Source organism: Saccostrea cucullata, unplaced genomic scaffold, assembly GCF_032062105.1.
Source record: "Saccostrea cucullata isolate Sc308-1 unplaced genomic scaffold, CSIRO_AGI_Scuc_v1 ctg8246, whole genome shotgun sequence".
Lineage (NCBI taxonomy): Eukaryota > Metazoa > Mollusca > Bivalvia > Ostreida > Ostreidae > Saccostrea > Saccostrea cuccullata.
In genome coordinates, this window is record NW_026927962.1 from 2,160 (window position 1) to 13,308 (window position 11,149).

The 11,149-nt window shown below is 35.0% G+C and overlaps 1 protein-coding gene across 1 annotated transcript; it reads left to right on the forward strand.

The window, feature by feature from the left end:
• The first annotated feature begins 425 nt into the window (after positions 1-425).
• On the forward strand, positions 426-7,828 carry LOC134276021 (cytochrome P450 2D28-like). Its single transcript, XM_062758312.1, has 6 exons — positions 426-970; positions 1,173-1,373; positions 1,488-1,605; positions 2,055-2,317; positions 6,765-6,889; positions 6,975-7,828. The coding sequence occupies exons 1-6, from the start codon at positions 428-430 to the stop codon at positions 7,198-7,200; spliced, it is 1,476 nt and encodes a 491-aa protein (XP_062614296.1). The 5' UTR covers positions 426-427; the 3' UTR covers positions 7,201-7,828.
• The last annotated feature ends 3,321 nt before the right edge of the window (positions 7,829-11,149 follow it).

Here is an 11,149-nt window from a genome sequence, read left to right on the forward strand (position 1 = left end):
CCTACCATCAATCAGTTCTCGTCCAACAGTATTAATCTAAAAAGTTTGAAAACGATTTGATGGGATTTGATCTTTTTTCAATATCTGCAAGACTACGGTATTTTCCAGTAAGTGAAAGATTTTTTTTATGACTAACATTACTTATCAAATGCCTCTTAAGATAACAAGTTTAAATGGACAACAAGTAATAACACTAGTACAGGTTTGGAGGCATGATTCATAAAAGTAGCATAATATTTTTAAAACGTTTCATCCTTGTACATAAGTCAAGCGAAAGAGAAGAATCCATATTTTACAAAATACCCCCCATTTTGTCGTTCGGTGTACAAACAGATATATAAACTCATCAGAAACCCTAAGTAAACAAGATTTTTTTTGTCTTCAAGAAGCTTAGTCACATATAAACATTTCAGAAAAGCGATATAAAATGTTGGAGGTCATAACTGTCTTCCTAATTCTGATACTGTGTATATATCGCTACAGGAATGGATTAAAAAGCAACTTTCCCGGTCCAACAGGAATACCATTCTTTGGAGTAGCATTTCAGGTAGACTTTAATCGTCTTCATTTGAAGTTGTCCGAATGGGCATCCATTTATGGAGAGGCTTTTCAGTTTTCAGCCTTTGGGAAATCATACATTTCGCTCAATACAGCCGATGCCATACGAGACGTCTTAGGCTGCGAACCAAATGCCAGTATAGTTGCTTCCCGAGAACCGTCATTTTTTGGGGAGTATTGCCTGGAAGACTATTCCGACATTGTATTTTCACCTTACAACAGAGAGTGGTCCAGTCGACGTAAAATTGGTCATCAACTCTTACATACGTACGGAGCTGGTATACGTTTGTTGGAGGCAGAAATTTTACAGAAACTGAAGGATGTTAAACAATACATCAAAGATAACGAAGGGAAGGACATAGACCCACATGATATGGTGGAAGATTTCCTATGTAAAAATTTAGCATCACTGGTAAACTCTTTCTTCGAGATAAATTTAGTTAAGTTAGGAAAAAGAAGTTTAGTCTATTACTGAATATTATAAAATATTGCATATATATGCTACATGCCAATACAAACGATATAAATATATTTTTGGTTATTGACAAGAATAACAAATACTTTTGTCAACAAGTACTCAACAAATGTTTATTGCTTTAATTAACTCTTATTAGATTGCTGGAACTACCGATCGAAAACTGCACGGACTAATGAAAGATATGGATGACATTTCCAACGACATTGCAATACCCTTAGTTGATAACATCTTTAAAACATTTCCTTTCCTGCGGTTTCTTCCTTTTTCCATGACCAAGAAACCGTTCCTCGTTAAATCCATGATTGAAGACATGACAAAGAGAATAAAGCAAATAACGGTAAGATTTTTAAACTGTAAGGTATTAACAACTTCATTAGCCTCATTACCTAAACATTTGAGATTTCAATTCCTTCTTTCATTCAAATGCATATCTTACATGATTTTTCCCCAGGAAGAGCAAAATATTGAAAAGGGTATTTACTACGAATTGAAAAATGCGGCGGAGACGCATGGGCATCATCTTACAGACAAGGAAATAAAGTGCATTATCACTAATTTTGTTGGAGCAGGTAGTGTTCAAGTCTGTTTTGTTGTATAACGTCCCTTTCAAGAATTTTTCACTCATTATCATATGGAGACGCCACCATTAGGTAGGTGAGAGCTGCAAAGTTTGATCTGCACTCGGCACTCAGGACCTTTGAGCAGTGAGTGATCTTTTTCGTGCCAGCATTTATTTTGGCACTGGACCTCGGTTTATATGAGATTCAAATACGGGACGTCAAGATCAACTCTTTACTCCGCTACCCTACTATAATGCAACAGTTTAAAAATGTTTCTTTTATAGATGTTATAATTTAATAAGCCTTCGAGACTTTATCCAGCGATTTAATATTTATATACTTAATAAATGTGTTTCAGGGCAATTTTAAAATTAGTCTTCACGATATCAGCAGAAATATTTTGCTGAATTGGCTTTAAACAATAAATACAATTAATTAGTATTCATGATAAATTACAGGTTTTCTAACAACAAGAGGCACCTTAATGTCACTTATTAACCTTTTGGTGGATTACCCCGAGATTCAAAATAAAGTACAGAATGAAATTGATGACGTAATTGGTAAAAGAGATGCGCACATCGACGACCGACCCTCCTGTCCTTTCACGGAGGCCGTTATTCTAGAAACTCTACGTTACATATCCCACGCACCATTGGCTATCCCACATTACACACTGGAAGATTGTACCATCAGGGGTCGCTTAGTTAAAAAGGGAACAAGAGTAAGAGATTTTTAATACTGTAAATTTAATCTTGAAAATATTTACTGATTTCTATTCATGAGACTTTAACTAATGAAGATTATTTTTTCTTCTCCCCCGATTTCGTTTGCTGACAATAAATAGTTTTCAATAGACCTATATTAACAAGAGTTATTTCCCGTCGGCCGCCAAATTGGGGGTCAACATGCTCATATCCCTTCATAATTCAACCAACTTGAACTTTTCATACTGACCATTGTGGGCTGGGAAGCATTGTTTCTTTTTTTAAATATACATTTGTTAGATACTCCTTTATTTCATAATAATTTAATTCTGGTTGTACATGTAACGCTGTATTTGATTGGATAACAAATTTACTTTAAATCGTATAAAATGGGTTGCATACGTCACAATGACTTGCGTCAAAAACATATCAATCCGCCTGACGTTACATTCAAATTTTGTAAAAACTGAAGTCATTTTGTCAGAACAATCATCTTGTTTCTTACATCGAATGAATGAAAATTAAATCATAAGCAATGAATTTAATAGCTACCCATTTTATACGGTATAAACTGCGTTGGAACAGTTTATGCTTTTTATAAACCGCTTAGCGGTTTATAAAGCGTAAACTGCGCCAGCCCAGTTTATACGGGTAGCTATTAAATTCATTCCTTAAATGTTTATTCCATAAAGATTTTCCCCCAAAAATTTCTGCTTCACACCCTTAAATCTGGTAGGACACAGAGGGAAAATAACCAGGTTGACCACCAAGTTGGCGGCCAACGGGAAATAACTCTTACTTTTTAAAATGCTTGTGCCATAGAATCAATGTTTAGTTTGTATAAGAGAGTACATGTATATATAAGTATATGTAACAGACAGAAATTCGGATCCGCCAATGAATACATAAATACGATATGCGGATTTAAAAGCGCGATTTGTCAATGAATGGCATATTCCAATTCGAATAGGGCGAATTATTCTACGGACAAGTTGTCTAATGCCTAAGGGGCGAACTCTCTAGCATTCAAGCGCATGCGTAGCCTGACATTTGCCCATGGTATCCGGTTTAACTTCGCTTATATATTTACTGCGTGGACCTCAGGGTCCACGCAAAAATACAGAAATAACGAACAGTCATCGTCGCAAACCATGACCGATGCGAGTAAAGCATAGTTTGAAAAATGAAGTTTGTCGCAACCTTTCAATACCCAATCGCAGTTTACGAAATATTTTCGTCTATTGATGTCAATATTGATTTTTATCGCGATGGAAACAAGTATTATTATTGGCTGAACATGTCGTCACAGCATAGAGGCGTAAATATTTAAGATTACGACAATTTATGTGATCAAGCAGGCACAAGTAGGGGACAGCTACTTGCGGATCTCAACCGTGGCTTGAGACGATGACGAACAGTAGTCAGTCTTAAAAGTCTCTTCAAACAATACAATTTAGGATCGGAGCAATCACGGACCTCTAAAACATCAGAGGGTGGGATCAGGTGCCGTAAATGAGTGAACATCCCCTGTCGACCGGTGTGCTCCTTGTCATCATAAAGGGGGAGGGGACTCCGTCGACAAAGCAGTGTCAAAATGACATATAACAATAAGTATGAAAACGTCTGTCAGCATTCGACTCAGTATTAGTTATATCTACTGAGAAGGACATTGTACCAACCAACAGAACTTAATACCAGACTTTACGCGAGACCGTTGAAATTTAATTCTTGTTTCATCATCATCTTTGTCAATAGCTTGCTTTGTAAAAGAAACTAAGTCGTTTTAATTCCATGATGTAAAAATTTCATGATCTCTCAAAAAGTACCCAATCGCGCTGGTTTTAAATAAATGATAGCATTCAAGATGGGTTTAATTTCGCGAATAAATGATAAATCGCGAACATAGTAAAACTTTTTATGATTATTTCCCAGTATATAGTATTCAAACGTAGAGCATGCTTTTGCGTATCGATACAACTACGAATCATGAACTCCCAGGTGATAAAGGCTTTTATAATGAATATATACCAAATATAGTTCTGTATGAAAAAGATAGTTTGAGGTTATGTAGGGCCAAAAACTGTCCGATATTTTTTTCACGCAGAACTGAATTTGGCATACATTGTACTCAAAACATTGCTCTATAAATGATACTTTGATTTACCCGAGATAGTCCGATATTTTAACAAAGGGCAAAAGAGTTTTTCCTAATAAAACGGGAATGCATTCTTGTCAGTGGAAAGTACTAGGTGATTTTTTTAATCGGCTACATAGTTATGGGTATCTGAAGTGATAATCTGACACGCAAAAGAAACACAACAGCCAGTATTTTACAAATATTTGAAATATTACTAACAAATATCTAATGATTTTCAAAAAAAAAAAGAAAATAAATCTCGTTTTATAAACACCAGAGATTAAATGTTAAATTGTATCTTTAGTTAAAAACCACTCCCCCAGGTCAATTTATTGCAGCATGCGAGACCACCGTGCTGCAGCTTGAGCATCCCCACCCCCAAATCCTATAGTTAACTAAACTATAGTTTACTATATTCAATACCTTAATTATGTTCCCCAAACGGAGTTTGGGAACATATTGTTTTTACTCTGTTTCTTATTATTATTATTATTATTATTTTTTTTCTTATTTGTTCTCCGGTACTTTTTTGTCCGCGAGTGTTCTCAGAAACTGTTCACCCAACTGAGCTAAAACCTTTTTAGGGTTAATAGGTGTGTAGTGTAGGTGTGCGGAACGAAGGTCATTTTGCGCGCATACGCATGCACGTGCGTGCGCGTGAAATGAGTGAATTGACTGATATACTTAATATAGCTATAACTTTTACATTTTTTGATGAAATGATTTGAAACTCATTATATAAGGATAGATTAGTAGTGTAGATAATGTGATAATGTCAAATTCGCACGAACTCACGCGCATGCACGTGCGCTTTGCTCTGATTGGCTGAAACAAAAATCTCAATATCTTCTCTGTTTTTTGACGAAATGCTTTGAAATTTAAAACATAGGCATGCTTTAGGATATTCTACAATATGGTATATAAGAATTTTCATCAAATCACGCGCATGCACGTGCGCTGCAATCTGATTGGCTCAAACTTTAAATGGCTATAACTCCCGTGTTTTTCAACCAAACAGCATGGGATTTAGAACGTAGACAAACATAATGGACTCCTAGAAGAAGGTATAGTCATCATGAACATACTTGCACGTGCATGAACGTGCGCTTCGCTCTGATTGGCTGAAACAAAAATCTCAATATCTTTTTTGTTTTTTGACGAAATGCTTTGAAATTTAAAACAAAGGCATGCTTTAGGATATCCTACAATATGATATATAGTAATTTTAATCAAGTCACGCGCATGCACGTGCGCTGCAATCTGATTGGCTCAAACTTTAAATGGCTATAACTCCCTTGATTTTCAACCAAACAGGATGGGATTCAGAACATAGATAGATATTATAGACTCCTACATCAGGTAATGGTCATCATGCACATGCATGCACGTGCGTGCACGTGAAATGAGTAAAATTCCAAATACACTAGATTCAACATATTTTTGGATTAAATGCTGTAATATTTAGTATATTAAAATATATCAATAGTGTAGACAAGATGATATGGTCATTACGCACATGCATTCAAATGCGCATGCGTGCAATGCTTAAATTGAATACTTCTGGTAAAACTTTGTTAAAGTCTTAAATGTATCGCGTTTGTCTTATTTAATCAAGCTTACAGGGAATAAGGCAACAAAAGGGAAATGGGGAGCGTTTGGGGAACATCTGTAACGGTTCCCGTTACAATTAGCACTAGTTTACTATGAAACTTTAATGTAGAAATTTTTTGGAAGATTTAGAGTGAGAATATATACAAAATTACATTCCAATGATGTAATGAATTACATGATATCCAATTTGATTGTAATGACCTAGTCCATGTTTTGCTATGAAAGACCCAAAATAGGTGTCCGATCAGAAAGTAAAATAGGAGGTGACACTTATTTATGTTCCCCCAAAGTATGGAAAAAACCAATATTCATATGGAAGGCAGGGGTATTATTTTGTGAGGTCTGTGCTCACAGTATCTCTAGTTTTTAGTTCCAATTTTGAATGATCACTAAATAATATTCTGAGATCAAACATTGGTGTTTGATAAATGACCACATTGTAATATATTTTGCTCAGTAACAGCAAATATGTTTTTACTTTTACACTTTTGAAATGCGATAATAATAAATTAAAGATATTTTTGAAAATGCAATAAAAGCACATAAAGAATGTTATAATAGGTAGAATTCAAATCATGTTCTCTTTTTATTCAGTTTGATGGGTTCATATTTTTATATTTGAAAGGTAATTTATTACAAATTGAAAAGAACAGTTTTAATTTACTAGTATATCGTTATAATGTATTTAATATTATGACGATACCTGATGTTTACAGATACTAACAAATCTGTGGACTGTACATCATAGCGAAGAATGGGATGACCCATTCGTCTTTAGACCTGAGCGGTTCCTTGACGATTCTGGATTACTTTTACCAGCAACACATCCCTCTAGAAAAAGGTATATATTTATTTCCATTTTAAAAGTTTATTATTCTCCATCATTATTTAGTTTCTACCTAATATAACATTTTCTCTGTACGTAGGCTGCTGGTGTTTGGATTTGGCAAACGGTCATGTGTGGGAGAAGTGTTCGCAAAAAACCGTACATTCCTTTTTCTAGCAACATTGATGCAAACTTGTTCGGTGATCAAGCCATCTGGCCAATCTACAACTCACCTTGATCCACGAGCAATGGTGCCTGGCATCGTACTTCAACCTCAGTCCTATCAAGTGCAATTCAAGGCACGCGAAATTTCTAGCAATCAATGAGCATGCTCAGTCACATGCACAAAGAGATTGCCGTCAATTTATTGCTGGTTCGAAAAGAATCTGCTTAAAAATAAAATAATTTTTACACCCAGCTCCGAAAGAGAATGGGATACTGTTTTCCCCTTGTGGGTCTGTCTGTCTATCCGTGTTTCTGGCCATAAAAAATTTTTGCGGTGTTCTCAGCAACTTCTCATCGCAGATGCTTGAAATTTTAGCACATTCTCTCCTGAGATATGCCATATGGTGGGAAATATTTTTGTTCAAATCCGATGTCAACTTCTTGTTTATCCGTGCGTCTGTCAGTACCAGATATAACAATTTTTCTTCGCAGTATTCTCAGCAACGTCTCATTACAGATGTTTGAGATTTTGGCATATACTTTGTTGAGGCAGGTCATATGGTGGGTATTATTTTAATATGAATTTTCTTTCAATTTCCTATTTATCCATGCTTCTACCTGTAAATGAACTTTTGTATATTAACACGATAGTGTATATTCTCATGCGAGCGGGGGTATTACTAGTGAGCATTGGCTCGAGGACGTCTTGTTCTTCATATATCACTAATCAGATGTAAACTTATTTGTTAAATGTTCCTGTATAGAGTCGAAACGAAGAAGTAAATCAAAGTAAAACTTCCAAGAAAGTTAGTGTTATTTTTCGTTAGCTATTTAATAGACAAGCACCATACCACTATCCAAGTCACAGAACCTCTTTGGAAAAGTTGAAGACATCTAAAACCTGTCAAGTTACACATATATTCATTTCTTAGGTTACTGAACTTATTTATCTCCCATCGTTCAAAACCTTTATTTTTAGTAATTTAGTAATTGCGGAGGGGATAAAGCATCGCTACTGTGCGCATATGGAGAAATGGTGTTCATTCTGCTCATAACATAACATTCGCCATATTGGAGCTATAGTGGCGACAGATTCCATAAAGGTTTATACAGAGAACGTACAAAAAATTGCAAAGAACTTTATTCGGTAATAACCAATATTTGCCCCCCAAATCAAACTTTGATGGAGATATTTTTAATTAAGTTCTTAAACAGGGGAGTATATGCTGACTTCAAAGCACTGAATATTTTTATAAGTAATGACGCCATATGTACGTAATGACGTCACAAACATGACGTAAATTTCAGTTTTTTATGAATTTTACAGAAAAATGTACATATTTCGTCGATATTTTGAGTAAACGTCACCAAGCGCATGTGTGTTCAGGATCAATATTTTGATATAAGGTGTAGAATGATAATATCAATGAAATATGTCAATATTGTTCCTGAACAAACTTGCGCTCTATAAATTTTAAAGCTAAAATTGTTGAAATTTTGTCCATTTTGTCCTCTTTCTGTAAAAGGATATAAAATTGAACTAGTTTGTGACGTCTTATTTCAGGAAGTTTTCAAAATTTTACTTTTGTGGGGGCAAATATATGCATTATACAGCATATAGTTCTTTTGATGTACTAACTATTTTGGATAAATTTCTTCCGCCGATATTTTTTTTTCTTTATATCTTCTACAGAAGATAATAATGTGGATGCCAAAGTGAAATTTGCGACCGCCTTTTTATTTGAAAATTCGAAGTACATTTTGAATTGTGTTTTGGGGGGTTCGACCACGGATAAAGTGTAGATAAAGAATTTTCCTTACGTTACTTGACGTATTTAGTTGATTTTTATAATAAAAGAACAAACATAATCATTATTAATCAACAACACAATGATTCAAACTGGTCTGCTATATAATAATTCTAATGTTCTTTAATTATCTTCTACATTTAGTTCTGAGCCCTGGTCTGACACTCTGATTGAGCACTAGCTCCCAGACCTGTAGTTTTGAACACTGGGATTCAAACACCTGTTTATTTGATAGTAATTTACTCTTTTTGTTACCCGTAAGGATTTATGTAACTGAAATGGTCCGTCTACAGAACATTGCGGCACCGCAAATGAGCTAACACAAATACCTTACCAAGTGAGACGTCCTCTCTCTGCAACGACCTTTCAATAACTGAACACCGGGCCTAGAATGAGCTCGCTTAAATACTTTCCCAAGATCTGCTCACTTAGCTCTGGATCTTCTGAACGTTTGAAACATTCGCTGAACATAGGATATAACATTTAGACAATTGAAAAGACTATTTTAAACACTGGTTGTATAATTAAAAGCTTGATCAAAGAAATTTAACTTCAATATTTTATTGAAGAAAAAAGAACCGAGTTAGTGTCTTTGTCATTTTTTGTGAAAAAATGTAAGTGTTTATTGCATGATGACAGAGTTCCTCCGCCAATTCAAAGGTGGAGTCGAATGTCGTTTTTCAATACTAAATATAAATGTTTTAACATTTTATAAAGAGTTACGACCTCCTTTTAAACTTAACAAGAGGCCCACGGGCCTTATAGGTCACCTGAGTATCATGTAACAACTTTCCAGCGATCGTATTTGGTTTGTGTTTTAATCCAAAAGCCATGAAATTCACAAATTTTGAAAGAGGCACCATTGCTTATCAAAGGGCAGATTTCAAAGCATTAATTTATTTTTAGTCAAAGTACCCCCATGGTACCCCTGACCCAGGGGCCTTGAATTTATCTATTTTGAAAGAAGACCCTCTCTTCATTATAAGGCCAGCATTTTTTTTTATGTTTAGGTTTAGTTATGAACATGAGAATAAAAAAGTCCCAAAGGAAAAGGAAATAAAAAAAAAATTTGATAAATCAATTGTACATTCTTTTTTTATGTTATTCTAATAGGCTCCTTACCACTGGACACATAATGCTTACAAATAGGAAAGTAGAACATTTAATTGCTTATTTCATCATCTGCCAATTAGAGCCAGTTATATAAATTTTGTGATGTTGGTCAAAATATATTTTAAAAAATCAATTCTTTAAAAGTCTTTCAATATATCTTCATTTTTTTAATATGTGTTAGGTGAATAAGTAGACATTGTTCTAAAATTACTTGATGCCTAAAATTATAATTCCTATCATAAAACAGACAGGGAGTATTGGGGAGTACGGTGAACATTTTTTCAATTAAGTGTAAAATAATTTCTCTGGCTGATACAAATGATACTACATGCCTGTATATATTTGTATATTCTTGCCTTTTAATAGTTGAATTTTTTTTTATTTCTTCAGGTTATTGTTCATTTCTTCTGACCTCAAATGGACTTAACTTCTCCCATAGTTTTATTCATTACATCTGATGCATAAGCAACCCTTATCTGAAGAATGATGCTTAGATTGTAAGCTATAACAGAGACCTAAACAATGTCGCTGGCAATATGCAATAGCTACCACGGGCAGTTTAAAACCTGGGGGAGGAAAATAATTTACAGACAGAAACTTTTGAAACGAATACATAATTATCTCACCAGCATGTCATTGTGCAACAAAGTCGTCAGCATTTTATTTGTCCTTTGAACGGGTGAAACGTTTTGAATGGCACTCGTATCGATGAATTTTACACTAAACCAAGCTATCTTCTCAGACATATGTACAGGTAAACTTCCGTATCTCGACATCGGATATGTCGACAACCTGGGATATGTCGACGTCCGCCCACGGTCCCGGCATTATTTACTATATAAATGATTTGCAAAAACTCTGATATGTCGACCTCGGTAATGTCGACTACCCCGCTTATCTCGACGTATATCCACAGTCCCAAGAGCAAAATTTATCTGGTATATGTCGACATCGAGGTAATTTTCTGCTCTACTTAGCCTAATTGTTTGTCAGCTGGTCGCTCGTCACGCACGGACGACTCCGTGTATCTCGACGTCGTAAGAAATTCACACCTTTCACACCCATGTTTCGACTACATACTGCTTCTGTAACAATGTGTTTGTACAGGATTCTCAAACATCCTCAGTGTCTCTTAGACGTTAATTGTTTAATATTAGCTGGTTAACTTGTTCGGCTTGGGTAATATCAT

Coding starts and splice junctions, on each gene's coding strand:
- LOC134276021 (XM_062758312.1), top strand. CDS start 428: ATGTTGGAGGTCATAACTGTCTTCCTAATTCTGATACTGTGTATATAT. Junction 1,374..1,487: donor AGAGAATAAAGCAAATAACG/GTAAGATTTTTA, acceptor ATTTTTCCCCAG/GAAGAGCAAAATATTGAAAA. Junction 1,606..2,054: donor CACTAATTTTGTTGGAGCAG/GTAGTGTTCAAG, acceptor GATAAATTACAG/GTTTTCTAACAACAAGAGGC.